We start from the raw sequence: 16,118 nt of genomic DNA on the forward strand, positions 1-16,118 counted from the left end.
CAACCCCTGCCAGGACCCTGATGTCTCAGCGGGTGGGATATCTCTTCTGTTCTTTTTTCTTTTTCTTTCTTTTTATCACATGCAGCAAAACCATGACCACCAGCTAGCTTGGCGTGACTACTCAGTGAGGAGCAAAGACTCGCAGGAAGGTGGAGAAAACTGTCACTATACGTGCATGTTCTGCTGTACCTCCACACATCTTTTTCATATTCTTCTAGTTTTGGTTTCTACCAGCTGGCAGTCAGACGCGACACTGCCGTTGCTGCTGAGTGGGAAAGACCAACAAAAAAAGAAACATAATTTGAGGGGAGATCTTTCCCGCTCTCTTTCCGATTGAACCTATTTTATGGATTGTTTTGGGTTTTTTACATGCATTTTCAGCTGGGAAAAACAGGCTGTGTGGGCCTGTATAAACCACCGGCGTTGTGGTCGCTTTTGAGCGGGCATTATGGTCGAAATGTTAAGCATATCTAATGGAGAAGCACTTGAGGGAGGTCGGCGTTCAGTAGTCTCGTTGCTCTGCGGGCTGGGCGTCGGCGTAATACCGGGGTCAACAGAAGGGGAGAAAGGTCCAATCTGCCAAAATTGTTCTTCTTTTTTTGGTCAAATTCTCAACTTTTTCCCCGTAACTCTCCGGATTAAAAACAAAAAAGCACTTTGATCTGCTACCACGTTATTCTTAAACAATATTAACTTCCCTCTACAGTCTGACACTACTCCTCATTGGCTGTTGCTACAGCTACTCGACTCTGCAATCAATTTGACGTTGTGGCTGCAAAAAGTTGATCTGAAATTGAGTCCTCTCACAAAGTGCCGTTCAGTCACGGTTAATAATCGCCAAATTCAATCAATAAAAAGAGGGGGGGGGTACAAAAGTCAAATCTGAACTCCAGGTCTATATGGTCTCTCTATCGGGGGTTTGCTCCGAGTTCAGAGGCGTTCTTGCCGTTGCACACAAACTGTTTTTTTTTTAGACTTTGTCATTAGTCTCCAATATTGACGGCATCTCTACATGGGCAGAGCATTTATGTACGCACCAGTTGTTTGTGTCACTTTTCTAACTTTTCTACGGTTGGTGACATTTGTCATGTACAAAAAGAAAAAAAGCTGCTATTCCTTATTTCTCTTGTGGTTGTTAAATAGTTCAAATCTATATAAATATAAAAAGAGAAAAAAAAACCTCCTTGAGGTTGGCTCTACGAACGTTTCCACTACAGTCCCTTTTTTTTTGTTGTTGTTTTTTTAAATGCTTGTAATTGTGTGGAAGTGTATCCGAGCTGGTTTCGTGTCTCGCGTCTACGTAACGGTACGACAGTCTGCCTTGTGCTCTGAAACACCGGAGACTTCCCCCTCCCGTCCGTCGGGAGGACAGCGATGGTAACCAATGATCCAGAGGTCAGAGGTTGGGCATCACTTCTGAGTCCCAACTAAATCTCAGGTCAAGAAGAAAAGTAAAATCCTTTTCTACTTTCCTTTTTGTATTTTTGTGCTGTCATACACAGAGACATCTAGCCTGGTGTGTGTGTGCGTGCGTGTGTGTGTGTGTGTTAACCTGATTCTATGTCCCCGTCACTCTGTTATTTCATTTTCCTTGATCACTAGTCAAGAGCAGCGTTTCGTGTGAAACCAGAAGGGTCCCTGCATTAACTGTACAGAGCCCCAACACTGACAAAATCTAACAAAACAACTGAATACACTGATAAATAATACTGTTAGTTAATTAGGATGGATGTGCTTTATGCTTTTTTTCATTTGACCTCCAATCAGTTGGTTTATAAAGACAAAAGATTTTAGATAAATAGAAGAACTCATTGGGGGGAAATGGAAACAAAACCTAAAGCTTGATTTTTGTTTTTACTCCATTTTGATTATTTAACTAACAATATTATTTATTGTTATATACAGTAATGTTTAATGATGTTTACCACATTTTGTCAGTTTCAGGCCTCCATGTCTTTGTGCTTTGTAAAAACAGAGTTCAAAGTACAAATGATTGCAAAACAGAATCTCTTCAATGTAGCCTTAAACTCTTATTTTCAGTTTCACTTCCTGCTAATCAACCTCTCTCTAATCAAGGGTGGTTTCCTGTTTGCTTCTGGAGTTATCCACACTATTTATCTTCTTCCTTTTTCACATTGTTAACACGTGTTCGTAGACCAAGTTAAAAGGGTTTGAGAAATACGTGGGATTATCTTTTTTTTTTTTCAGATTTAAGAAGGAATAAGTTTTCACAACCGAGGACGACTCGTAAAAGCAACAAATGCTCACTAACCTGAACATGTTCTCTTTTATTACAATGCTAAATCTAGATCCAGCAAAGGTTCGCACTGGTTCTACATCTGAGCGTTAGAAAGGTTGACTGAAGAAGTACGATCAGAGAGGACCACACAGAATAACCTCAAACTGTTTGGATTCCCAGCCCAGATGTTATTTATGTTATTTTTGTTAAATGTAAATCACTGTACAAATTCCCCTCGGTTTTTTTCCTCTTAATATTTTGATTTATTTTTTTTTTTGCTATTTCGGGGGACGATTTTGTTTATTCCTTCAACCATCCATCTACCTCACTTTTTTCTTTTTTCAATCTATTTACATGTACAGAAAAACAGAACGTGTCATCTCCGTTGTCTGTAATGACGACTGTACTGAGTGCTGTTAATACGGTTAAAACTCAAACCACAACCTGAGCACTGAGCCCAGTTTGTGCCACACGTCACGTGCATCTTTTTTTTTTTTTTTTTTTTTCTAAAAATGAATACAGAGTGAACCCTTTAAAAACAACTGCTTGGTCATTTAATAGCACTTGCTGCTGTTCTGAGGGCATTTCATTCTGGAACACCCTTTAGTCGCAGGGTGAAGTGCTGCTGGACTCTGATGTGATGGTTATTAATGCACGAGAGGCACAAACTGCGAGCGCACATGCCAATCCACTCTGCTCGTAAGAAGGGACGGTGCGGTCTTCAAGCAGTGAGCGAGTTACTAACCGAAGACTATTTATCTTCTGGCTGGATCTCGTGTCTCAACAAACATTCTGCTGTATCTTTTCTCACGCATTAGGAAAGAAATGGGAGGCGCGCGTATACACACAGGACTGCGAGTCCACCGCGCTTCCTCCATGTGGTCAGTGTGACCGTTTCCTCTCCACTCCGAATACGTGGACTTCTTGTGGGATCTGTGTGTCTAGTTGGGGACAGTTTACACCGGTTATCTTTCAACACAACAACCCGCATCACAGGGCTTCTTCTTTTGTTTTAAATGTACAATCGGAAGCTGTTTGTTTCTCATGACTAATGAGTGGAGTTAAAGATGTTTCGTGCGTTGCTTCCGCAGCGGGCCGGTCGGTGCTGACATGAGGTGAGGATGGGTATTTCAGTGTTTGTGGTCTGATGTTTTGCCTCACTTGTACCACTGGAGCAAATCAAATAAATTAGTTCTGCACCCGCCCCCTTCTTTTTTTGTTACATCGATGGCCAATTTGTTACCACGATTTTGATGTGCGTAAGTTATTCATAGCCTTCCAGCTCCTGCGTGTTTCTATTGAAATGATCTGTTCAGATTGAAGTTTCATTTTTGGATTTCTTTTGTACATGCTGTTATAAGATTTTTTTTATTTTTATTTTCCTGTCTATATTTTCTGAGTACTGGGGGGAAATGATTAGCTGGAGGAAGGGAGATTGTCTGTCTGTTTCCCTTGATTCTTTTTTTTTTCTACACGAGATTTAAGATTAATAAAAATGTATGCAAACTGTTTCACTGCTGGTCTTTGTTGGGACGTGTGTATTGTTTGTGCTCCCGCCGCCATATCGAGCCTTTTTGCCTGAAGGGAAGGGTTCAGTTCTATGATGCCGGATAGTTAGGGGAATATTAATGCATCATATCTCACCTGTTTTATTTTGTGAGTCAAATATGAATTGCAACTAAACCAGCACGTAGAACTTTAATGTTTTCGTCTGAAGGCCTTTTTTCAGTTATATTTCAGTATATAATGAGTTATATTAGTAACATAATTAAATATTTTTCATATTCAACATAATCAATCTAGATGTTTGGGGCCCCTTTAGTTGGGGGTGTACGTAGTGTGTGAGGGTGGACGACTGGTCCTGGCTACTGAAGAGATACTGTGATATCCAAAAACATAAATGCCCTTTATACAATGTCTGCAGTTACAAGTTACTACTCTGCAGCATAAGAAAACAATTACTATGTATACAAAAAAAGTACTCTTTATGCTCTTTTTTTAGTGTGTTATGTTATTAGAGTATGATTAACATTAACATGTAAGCAGCATTTCAATGGTTGAGGTCATTTTTCCTGCTTTAATTACTGTTGGGTGTTTTGACCTTTAACAAAACTACCTATTATATAAAAAATGACCACATAATTCATTTTTGCAATGGAACCTGCAACTAGAACTGTCAAGTCAATGTAGTGGGGGAAAGTCAAATTGTTTCCTTCTAATGTAATGTAGCTCAAGCATAAAGTAGCAAAATTCAAGTACCACAAAATGTTACCTCTAGCACTTCAATACTTGAGTAAATGTACTTACTTTACACCTCTTCGTGAGGGGTGTATGTCGTTGATGTTGCAGTTTAACGATGAAACAGCAGGCGGCAGCAGCGAGGCGGTCTGCAGTGAATTTAGAAAGAGAAGAAGAAGAAGACGAGCGTGACGCCTCACGTTGTTTACGACCCGACGGAGCACTGTTGTTGCTGCTCAACAGCCCCTTGCTTAGCGTCAGCTTACAAACATACATTAGGGCGGTGTCACGTGCATATGTGGAAAATAAAGTAGGATAAAATGCTCCCGCAGGATTAAGGTAAATAACTGCTCTCTGTGCGGCGTTTTGTTACCTACAAGAATGTGCTAATAGCAGCTGCTTAGCTAGCATGCTAATGGAATGACAGATATAAACACAGACGGGCTCATTGAAAGCTAGCTTGCATTAGCACACCGCTAGCTACAGGCTGAATTGTGTTGTTTTTTGCCTCATACAGCGACACCGTTTTTACAGAATACACACAGAATCAGAAATATGGGTTCATTTTTGGCTCTGCTCGACACTAATATCCCTCCGCTGTATGTGTGCCTGCGCACTATTTACTAGAGTTACGCATGGCGCAGAAGCATACAACTCACTGGGTACGAAAACGTTTTGGTTTTAATAATCCTGTTGCATGCTGTATTATTCTTGTTTTTGTTCTCAGCTGCAACGGTCAAAGCCCCAAACGCTGCTGTGTCCTGACGTCGCTGTTCATCTGCTCTTCGTTCAGGAAACAGTGATGCCATAGAGAAAGGAGGCACAGCCAACTCTCCTCCGCCGAGGGGAGGAGAGGTTTCATCAGAAATGGCAGCTGAACTCCATGAAGCTATTTTCGTGGCCAAGCAGGAGCGCCACAAAAACCTGTTCCTGAACTACAGAAACCTGAATCATTTCCCTGTAGAGCTGCTGAAGGATGAAGGCCTGCAGTTTCTGGAGAGACTGTACATGAAGAGGAACTCGCTCACGACGCTGGTATTCCTGTGCAGCACATGCTGACTTTGCATGACTCGAGACCGCTTTGCAAATGTTTTAGAAGCTGCGTTAGTTCAGCGGGGCATTTACACAAGTTAATGTTCTGTTTCTCTCTCTCATCAGCCTGACAATCTTGCTCAGAAGCTCCCAAATCTAATTGAACTGTGAGTATCCAGCAATGCTGTGTTTTCTTTAACAGTTGTTATTTGACAGAACAGAGTTGCCTGAAACGTTCCATGACATAATACTGGCTGATGTAACAGGAGAGGTGGCTGGTGAACTGTGAACTCACGACATGTGTTGTCATCTTTGTAATTTGCGCAGAATGAGGCTGTCTGATGCATTCCTAAATTGTAACGCTAACGGACTATTATACTTAGAATCATGGCCAAAAGTTAACTCCAGAACTACATTGACATGAAAATAAAAGGCCTCCCACACATTACCTGAGATCAAATAGTTTGGTCCATTCAAATTGTAACTTTTTTTTTTCCTTTTAAGGTATTTGCACTCAAACAACCTCGTCATTATTCCTGAAGGTAAGTCCTCTGATCCCTTTGTCACTTAGCTTTCACTCAACAGCATTTGACTTCCTGGCTTTGGTGAAGTCTTTATGGCCAAAGACATCTGAACACTAAAACACAGATTTAAAGTAATTCAACAATATTAAAATCTCTCAAAGTTTAAGAAAAAGATTGAGAGAAACTAAACGAGCAAACAAACCAAAGCCACAGTAATGATAAAGATAAGATGCTCAGGCTGTTGAAATCAAGCACAACACACATTCATTTCTTAATACTGATATGACTGATGTAAAATGTGCTGGTTAAGTTTTGTCTTAACCAAAACTGTGGTTTTCATCGCCAGCTATTGGAAACCTGGCCAGACTGCAGTCATTGGACCTGAGCAACAACGCCCTCCAGTTCCTCTGTCCAGAGATTGGCCGACTGAGGTCTCTACGGCACCTGAGACTCTCCAATAATCATCTGAGATGCCTTCCTCCAGGTGAAACACAGCAGCTGTCAGTCTGTCATTTCCTCCTCATGGTCTTCAAGTGTGATTATGAAAAACACCGTTGAAATTGAAGTTGTTTTTTTTTAGGACTGCTGTATTAAAACTGACAAAACATCAGATCAATCATACGGTAAAGTCAAGAAAAAGATCTACACGGATATACTGTACATCTTAATTGTATATCAAATATATGTTTATAGATATGTATTACACGTTTGTTTTTGTGACACCCACATACGAGTCTCTAAATGGCAACACATTTATACTTCATTCACGGTATTCAAGACAAGTCAAGACATTTTACTTGTAACATTTCCCACTAAGTTATATTATTGTTATATTTGTTGGTGATTGTCAAGTTTTAGTTTTTTTTTCTTGTGAGAACAGCCGTCTGAATGGAGTTGTAAGTATTTAATTTGCCAGCAGGGGGCAATAGAGCTTCTCAACCAAACTGAACCGGATAGCAGCGTCACTGTCCTCATCAACAAGATGGAGCTTGTGTCTTTAATGCAAATGTGTGTCCAGATGATTATGTTTTCATTTCATTTGATTCTGGAGGATTAACAAAAACAAGTGTTGTTCAACTTGATGTTTTAATAGCGTGCTATTATTTAAAGTTTTCAACCTCAGTACATTTTGTGAATAATTCAGAAACATTGGTGACCGTTTGCCAATTTTTTTTTGTCACGTTTCACTGCATTTAAAGCTCAGTCCGATGATGAAAGGTCTCGGGTATTTCTTTTTTTTGAAATGGCCGACATCTAACCGGTAAAGACTGTTGCTCGTGTCCCACCTTCAGAGATCGGAGATCTGCAGGACCTGGAGACCCTGGAGGTGTCCATGAACCAGCTGATGTCCCTCCCGGACCGGCTGCACCGCTGCGCTTCGCTGCAGAACCTGACAGCCGACCACAACCTGCTGGGCCACGTTCCCCGGCAGCTCTGCTGGCTGCACCGCCTCAACCAGCTCTCCATGGCTGCTAACCGGCTGACCTTTCTCCCGCTCGGTCAGTAATGCCCCCCCCCCCCCCATCTGTGTGTGGCCTTAGCGATGTAGATACTGTGAGCGAGGTAATGTTAATATCTGTGTGTGTGTCTGACAGATCTGGGCCGATCACGAGAGCTGCAGTTTGTGTTCGTGGACAACAACGTGGACCTAAAAGGCCTTCCCTCCTACTTGTATAACAAGGTCATCGGCTGCAGCGGGTAACACAGCTTATCAAAGTTTGGGTTGCGTGGTTGTGCGCCGTTCATTTGACTTGGATCACTTCAACTTATTTAGCCAGTTTGAGTTACTTTAGCTCTACATTATTTAGATAGTGGAATCCAATTTTACATAAGTAAAAATCTGATGGAAACACCATAGAAGAAATTTAGCTACACAACGTTGCATGTGAGATTACAAAAACAAAAAAAAAATCAGCGTGTCGCTCCCGTGCAGGTGCGGCGTGTCAGCGCACGGGTTGGCGGGCGACCCGGGGGAGGCGCCGGGCGAGGCGCTGAGTCGGGCTCTGGTTGGGCTCCCGGCCGAGGTGAAGGTGGTGGGCTCAGAGGCGGACAGCGTGGTCCCCCTGGAGGAGATCGCCATGAGAGCCCTGCACCGCATCTACCACCAGCGCCCGACAGGTGAGGAGCGCTGAACACCGTATAGATGTATGAATGTGGCCAGCTGGGCCTCTCTGACAGAATAGACTCTAACCGACACTTAGCTTTAGCTTATTGGCACTGTTGGTTATTTGTTTACACTGAGCAGCTGTCAGCCTCTGACAGTAGGCAGCAGGGGTGTTGAGATTTACCGGTATTGGTGGTAACCAGGATATTATAGCAAATATAATGTTAATGATGCACATGAGATAAGAACTCATGTTCCCCCCACAAGTGATTTTGTTGCAGTTGACATTGAATTGATGGCAGATGTTCGGCCTTGTGGATGATTTTAGTTTTGTTTGTTTTAAATGATTTCGGCCACAATAATCGTGAAAATCTGCTATTGTGAAAGCTGTGACTCCACTTCAAAGCTTGGAACTGTATAAACATAAAGTCAACTGAGAAACAAAAGAAAGTCGAACAACAATAAATGCACCAAACAAGCAAAATGAAAACACCTCTCACTGGAGATTCCACTCCATCAAGTTACATAAAATAACTTAGTTCTGACTGCTTCTTTTTTATTTTTAGACCTCAGCTTGCTGCCTCCCATCACCCTCCCCAAGAGCCTGCTGGACCTGCTGCAGTTCCCCCTGGGACACTGCCATCGCTGCAGTCAAACCATGTTCACCATCATCTACCCCAAACTCTTCCCCCTCCGTGACACGGCACTGGCAGGCGTGCACCGCAGGTCAGAACAAGCGCACCCCGCGTTCCCTTTGAGGTTGCCTAAAGAGCCACGGCAGAACACTGACCGCCACATGTAGAAACCTCCCTCTTTATTTTTTCTCTATGAGTTATGAGCCGTCATCTTTCTCACCGATTAATTTTTTCCTTTTTGAAGGACGACGGTGAGTTTTGTGGCCTACTGCTGCTCCAGTCGCTGCCTCCGGACCTTCGACCTCCAGGGATGACGTCGTTTCCTCTGCCCTGCACACGTTCGCTCGGGAGCTGCCGAGCGGTTTCCAGAAAGGCGGCAGGTAACGGCTCATAGTTTGTGTGCATTCGGGGGGGGGGGGGTGAGCTCTGCGCTTCGGCAGCGGTACGAAGAAAGAACCACGATGAAGATGTCCGGCGGGACGGACGACGGACACGTTCGGCGAACGTTTCAAGTGCAAGACTCAAAACCTACGTGATGTTCCTGAATCCAACCAACAGGGAGGAAAGTAACACTCTGTGTGTTCTGGGAGGTCTACATAATAACTACCATGTGTGAGGAGTAAACTTAAAGTATTAGACCTGAAGTCACTACTAACAAAAGGGCACTTTGTAAGAACACGCACTGTTTGATTTTTGATGAAATCTGCCATTTTTCACACAGGTTTATTGCAACAGACATCCCGTTGATTGTGGAGTCATATTCGAGGTATTAGTCTTTCTAGTACAAGGGGGGCGAGGGGCAACGTGCATCTATTTCACGTGTCATTTCCAGCAGCAGGCACAGAGACGTAATACAAAATATGAAGGTGTTCATAAAATCAGTAAAACAGAGTTTGCAGCGTCAGTCATTTTGGAAAGGTATCCATTGTTTTATAAATGCGACTGCTGTTGGAACAGGATTTGCTATGTTATTAACATGCTAAAAACAAATGTGTTTTTATCTTTGCATTAACCTAACTGTGGTGAAAGATTAGCATGAACCCAAAACGATGGAACAGGTTTAAACGTCTGAGGTCAAAGGTCTCTGTCGGGAATCAGGTTTGTGCTCATCAGAGGTTCTCACGTTAAACTGATGCTCGTGTGTTAATGTTCATTACTGTGTTGTACAATTCTAATTTATCTTTTGTTTTTGATTGTGTTAAGTTTGGCAGTAAATGTTGACTGATTATAACATCTTTCTGTGAATTTCTATCTCTTTTTAATTTTTTTTATTTATTTTACACCAAAGACGGTTTGTCAGAGCGGAATGCATAAAAAAGGTGTTAATGTGACAGTTGCACATTTGCATGTTAAACACTCGGCCATAGAGAAAGACACTTAACTGCTGTGGGGATTTTAGATAACTCACGCGCTTGGTTGCTTTCTGTGTCCTCCGTCAACGAGGGGTACTTCTCAAGTCTCTTAATTAACTGTCGTATCCTCGCTTGAACCGGAAGTTCTGCGCCGCAATATTGACGGCCGTCCCAATGCTCTTATTTAGCTCGGAGGATGGAGGAGGGACCTCGGAGGAGCCATGAGCGAGGAACCACGACAACAGACTTCCAGGAAGTCTTTTAACGGCCGACACGCCCCCTCATTGTTCATCAGTCATGTGATTGGACGCTGCGGCCGATCGGACTGACTGACTGAGTTTGACACCAGAGTGAAGACGGATCAGAATAAACTCGAGCTTTATATTTGATTAGGTTTCTGATTCACCGTCTGGTATAAATAAATGTTCATTGTAGGTCTGAACAACAAAAGGACCACGAACAACTTTCTTAATTTATTAGAAAGATTTGTCTTAGAAAGATCTGATATTTCCCTCAATAACTTTTATTATGAAAACAATTAAAGTGAGAGAGAGCTGGAGAGACGAAACACTTTTTACATCATTTATCATCATTTCATTCAGTCACGTGAGGCGGATAATTTCTGAGTGATGAGTTATATAATTTAAGAGAAACGATCATATTCTGGGTTATTTAATAATGACGTCACAATTTCAAAACGTATAGACGCAAATAATTCATAAATAAGATGATCGCATTCCGCCGGTAGAAATCGATCCTGCACTTATAAACAGAACACAGTTTGTAAACAGACTACAGAGAGACAACACCTCTACAGTGGTGATAACTGTCTTTATTAGTATTATTAGATACTATTAAGTACAGTGATCATGTGAACAGACACAAACTTATCAAAATTCTCTCCAGCTGTTAAAGCCGACTGACAGCTGATCCAGCTGTGATCAGCTGATCCTCAGTCATCAGTAACAGACGTCGCTTCACGTGACGCAACTGAGGAAAGGACGTCTCATGTCTCTTAAAACATATTTCCTCGTTTCCTCCATGCATCCCTGGTGGGAGGGACTAAGACGCAAGGAAAGGACGCAAGTGAGGGAAACGGCCAGGGATGCAATTAAGAGACCCGAGGAGACGCGTATAGTCGTCCGTGGGTCTGGCCTAACCACACTTTGTAGCGTCGCTGACCGTCTCTCCTGGAAGTCTGGCAATCAGAGACACTTATAGCTGTTCATGTCAGTAGGTCAGGACGGTCGAGCTCTTTGGCTCTCCTGTGGGATGCAGAACGAAACACACATCCTGGCAACAGGCTTCATCACACGCACTACCTACACTCCTTAGACTCTCCTCTCCTCATATGTTGTTTGTGTCAAGGAATTATTGTTACGTGTGTATCAACAGCTTTCTGAAATACTGTCTGTGAGTGATAATAGAGGGCTGTGTAGCAGGAGGCACACAGCGGCAGCGTCACCAGGATCGATGGCGTGTTGAGATGATCCTCTCTGGCTGGAGCTCCAGCTCTCTGCCCTCCCTCTGGGAATATCGCATCTCTGCTGACTGCACTCACGAAACACCGATTCACTGCAGCATGTTTACATGAAAATGTATGGCACACAAGCCACACACACGGGGGGGTACTTTTTAATTGCATCCCCGTTTCCCTCACTTGGGTCCTTTCCTTGCGTCTTAGTCCCTCCCAGGGATGCATGGAGGAAACCATGCGAGGAGCGAGGAAACGACAATTAAGAGACTTGAGAAGTGGGCCTACCCACAGACAAAACATGATGAAAGTTATAAATACAAGATCTGCACCCAATGAACAGAAAATGCACCCATTAGTCTATTTACTCTATCTATAATGTTAGCCATACCAATGATAATGCATTACTTTTGCTATCAATTTCAACCCCTTATCTGTCCATTTCACCGTGTATCCTTCTTTTAGCTTTTTTTCAAAGTTGGTTGGGAATCACTGCATGTGGTGAGAGCTCCAGGCAGCACCGCTTTTTCTCTTTTTGATGCAAGCTGAGTAGGCTGTTAAACTAATAAATTACAACATTTTAACAGTGATTTCTCTACAGATATGGATTATCGTGGGCCCGGTATTGTTGCAGGTTTTTGTTAGCACCCAAGTCGGCAAAGCAGCTACTGTGTGTAGCTGTTGAGTGGAGCCCGTGTTGTGAGACACAGCATGCAGCAGCTCAGTCGTTTCCTGTGGTAGAGCGCGAGGGGTGACTGACAGACTGAACAACAGCCGGCTGGAGCGCATGGAGATGTCACACGAACTGTGACAAGTCACGTCATGATCACAGAATGGTCATTTCTGGGGGAAGTGTATAGTATGTTCACTGAAAAAAAAAAAAAGCTTGTGATTCTGTTCCCTGTTCACATCTCAAATCTGTCGCGCTCCAATCGGTGGCTTCACAGCGAGTGAGATTAATTGCGCTGTTGGATCATTAATGTGGGAGGGAGGTGTGTAAGGGCTGGTAATGATCTGAGCCACGCGCGGCGCAGACGGTCGATCCTTCTGCAGATCCTCTGTTGAGCCGATGTCTTTTATACGACCCGACGGGTTAACTGGATGTTCTGCTGTTAAAATAAATAAATGTCAGTGTGGTGTTTATCTAATGGCAGCAGTGATGAGTGTTCAACAGTCACATGTGTTGAACTGGGAGGTGAGAAACAGCCGCACAGAGACTGAGCGGAGAGTACATCCGTCCTCACCTCTGCATGTCTCTGACATTACCTCCCTGACATGATCTTTCCGGAGTCGCAGTTTTTAATGAAGGCACTGTGTCTCTGACCTTTGACCTCCCGAGTGCAGGCTGCTTTATAAAAGAGTTCCATTTCAGCTGCACTCACTGTACACAGCTGCAGAAGTAAAGGTCACACAGGACACAAATGGTTAACCATCGGGCTAAAATTTCATACCAAAAAGACAAAAAACAACAACAAATGTCAATGTTTCCAACTAACTGGCCGAGAAGATACTCTCAAGAAACTGATTTATGAAATGATCGTGCTGCGTTTCAGGCCCAAAAGGCTGTTTTTGTAATGATTCTCCTCAGTGGTTTTAATCTATAATTCATCACATTCAGTTCAGAGAAAGAGCCCGTCGTCCTTCTTTAGTTTGGTTCCTGACAGTTTATTTTTGGGAGTATATTCATGTGTCATTTGACTGACGTGTATTTGATTATGTAATGTCAAGGACTTCGGGGGCAAACAGTGAGGAGGATGTATATGGCCACATATGTGCCCGCTGGGTTGAATATTAAGGGTAAGATAGGTTAAGATAGACTTTATTGTCCCGAAGGAAATTTGTCTTGGACACATACAGCTGTTAAAAAACACAAAAATAACATAGTGCATACATACAGTACATGCACAGACTGCCACCAGCCAACAAATATATTGCACACTGCCCGTCGCACGACACACCTGTAGTCATCGTAATAGTGTACATAATATGTACAGTAAGAGTAGAGCAGTCTCATCAACGTAGAATCATCATAGAAAGCACATGTGTCCAGTTAAGATACAAATCAGCGTTACAGGGGTTAGGCTCTGGCTGCCATTTAGGGCTTTGGTGGACAGGGGGACAAAGGAGTCCTTAAAGCGGTTGGGTCTGCACTGGGGGACTCTGAAGCGTCTGCCTGAGGGAAGAAGCTGGTATTCAGGGTGGAGGACATGGGTGGGGTCTGAAATAATCTTCTGGGCCTGTCTGATGATAGTTTCATCAAAGACAGCCTGGAGTGTGGGATGCTGTCTGACTCCCATGATTTTCATATTTTCAATATTAGCATGCTCTATATTATTGCCATGCAGTGTTTGCGGTGCAGGCTGGGCTTAAAGTGGGATCAGGTGATGTATTTAAGGTAGCAGGTCTGAGATCACTACTGCTCTAATGGAAACCTTGGTCCCCCCCCCCCTCTCTGCGTCACTCACTTCGTCTCTCTCTGTCTCAGTCGCTCACAGTGAATTTTAATGCAGAACTCCAGATTGTATGTATGCCTTGTAATAATGTCCTAAACGTTGATTAATACAGTATATTTGCATTTTATTATACATTTTTAATCAATAGTTCTATTTTATTATTCAGTACTTTTAATGTTTTTCTTACTTATCCTGGTTGAAAAAAAAATGGCTGCTTGTTTTTGAAGCATTTAAAAAGGAATGGGCCGTCTTTTAAAAAAATAATTGAGATAATAAATATATTATTATATTAAAAGTAAAAATTAATACTAGCCTACTTTATTAAAATACTACTTGTATTTTAAGTAATCCCCTCTCTGTCTTTTCTTTTTTTTCTAACTGAAGTTTTTTATTTTGTTTTATCAGTTTTATTAATAAGCAGTCTCAGACGTGACGAACTACTACTGTGTTCTACAGATGCGTGTGAAATCTTGTATCTTTCATCCACCCTGTGACATCAGAGGGCGCGGCCATTTTGTGAGCAGCATCAAGTTAACACAATGAGGCAGAAAGTCAGGTGATTTAACCATCAAAGTAAAAGCCACCAAAATATCCAACAGACACAAATGTGAAAAAAAACCTGAGCAGCACGGGCCTGTTGTTGGTGAGGAAGAATTTTCTAGACGTTTGAGCGCCACGGGGATGTTTCCGTTTAGTCTGTTTTTTGGGATATTCAAAGGTGTTGAATAGCTTTTCAAGAATAACGGATACCCGAAGAGGTGGTGAGTCGGGTTAACTTCCAGTTATTGAAACTGGCATTTAAATGGCAGCTGAAGTTGGGCGGGAAACGGAGCTGGTGGAGAAACTCATCACGCCATAGTACGGTATCTGTAATGCTGCTGTGGCGACGAAATATACGTTTCATTTGACCTCACAGGGAGCTTACTGGATACGGTTTTATTTTGTAAAATATTAACAGGAAGTGTTTGACTTCTTATTCCGTCTCGCTTTACACTTGTTGGTGGAGGAGGAGGCGGCGCGTTTCAACCGGGGACAGTCCCGTTGAGTGGAGCGGCAGCACGGTCGGACATTTTCATCCTGTGACGAAACAAATACAGCAAAATAAAAAGAAGAAGAAGAAGAAGAGGAGCAGTATAAAATAAACAAGGTAGGTCTGACTAGTTTGGCTTTCCTTTAAGTCCACTGTTAAGAAAAAAAAAAATAGAACAACACCACGTGAACTTCGAATTATTCATAAAATATGTGGCTGTCTTGTTGAAGTTTCCACCGGCGACTGTTTGATTGTCTGTTATTAAAGCTAATGTCCTTGCTAATTTTCAAAGCCCACGAAATCATATCTGAAGGCGAAATCAGTGTAAATGTCCCCGTGGTGTTGTTGTAGCACCGATTAATGCGCATTAAGCGTCGCACTTTGCGGCGTTTTCTGTGTCCGTGTTTGGAGGGGAGCTTCCGTCTTAAATATATTACAGGATTAAAGTAGTTGTTTGTTATAAGGATTCAATTAAAGGATAAGGCAGCCTCTGGGAAGCTGTTTCCCTCTCTAAAAGGTCGCGCGGTGAGGCGGACGGTTTCAGCACCGCGGACAGCTCCGGAGCAAACGAGCTCGAGCTGGCAGAAACACACGTGAGCTTCACCAACAAATCAGAGCTGTTGGTGTTGAAATATATGTCAAAGTCTCTTTATTTTTCATTATACAAGCAGGGGGGGGGGGGAGGGTATCTGGTTGTGAAACCAGGCGGAACGAGGCACTCCACGAGCGACAAGAAGAGAACGAGATCTGCCTTTAAGAAGCAAGAGGATTGCGTTGTCACGTTTTGGTCGATGGGAATTTAGATGGACATTGTTTTGCATCGGTCTCTTAGGAGTAGTCATGGCCACGGGAGTGTTGTGATGGAGGAGAGGCTGTCTCTGGCTACGATGGGATGATTCCCTTTTGACTTTATGTTTACATCTATCTATCTATCTATCTATCTATCTATCTGTCTGTCTGTCTGTCTGTCTGTCTGTCTATGTGTCTCTATCTATCTATCTATCTATCTGTCTGTCTATTTATCTATCTGTCTATCT

At 42.7% G+C, this 16,118-nt stretch overlaps 2 protein-coding genes across 3 annotated transcripts in view; both read left to right on the forward strand.

Annotated features, from left to right (window-relative positions):
* The first annotated feature begins 4,735 nt into the window (after positions 1-4,735).
* Positions 4,736-9,185, forward strand: lrrc28 (leucine rich repeat containing 28). 2 transcript variants are annotated; one of them, XM_031848231.1, is made up of 10 exons: positions 4,736-4,816; positions 5,271-5,512; positions 5,636-5,676; positions 6,014-6,051; positions 6,380-6,517; positions 7,326-7,532; positions 7,629-7,731; positions 7,967-8,151; positions 8,704-8,863; positions 9,017-9,185. In XM_031848231.1, exons 2-10 carry the CDS (start codon positions 5,345-5,347, stop codon positions 9,084-9,086), a joined length of 1,110 nt encoding a protein of 369 aa, XP_031704091.1. In that variant the 5' UTR covers positions 4,736-4,816; positions 5,271-5,344; the 3' UTR covers positions 9,087-9,185. The 2 variants fall into 2 exon arrangements, with proteins under 2 accessions (XP_031704091.1, XP_031704090.1); XM_031848230.1 differs by lacking the exon at positions 4,736-4,816 and adding an exon at positions 4,830-5,139.
* Positions 9,186-15,063: 5,878 nt separating this feature from the next.
* LOC116384051 (synaptosomal-associated protein 25-A-like) overlaps positions 15,064-16,118 on the forward strand; it is a 35,349-nt gene continuing 34,294 nt past the window's right edge. Inside the window, exon 1 of the mRNA XM_031848350.1 lies at positions 15,064-15,198. The gene's annotated coding sequence lies outside the window, so the exon portion shown is untranslated. The remainder of the gene's footprint in view (positions 15,199-16,118) is intronic.

This window comes from Anarrhichthys ocellatus, unplaced genomic scaffold (genome assembly GCF_004355925.1).
Source record: "Anarrhichthys ocellatus isolate YVR2014 unplaced genomic scaffold, GSC_Weel_1.0 scaffold8, whole genome shotgun sequence".
Taxonomy (NCBI): Eukaryota; Metazoa; Chordata; class Actinopteri; order Perciformes; family Anarhichadidae; genus Anarrhichthys; species Anarrhichthys ocellatus.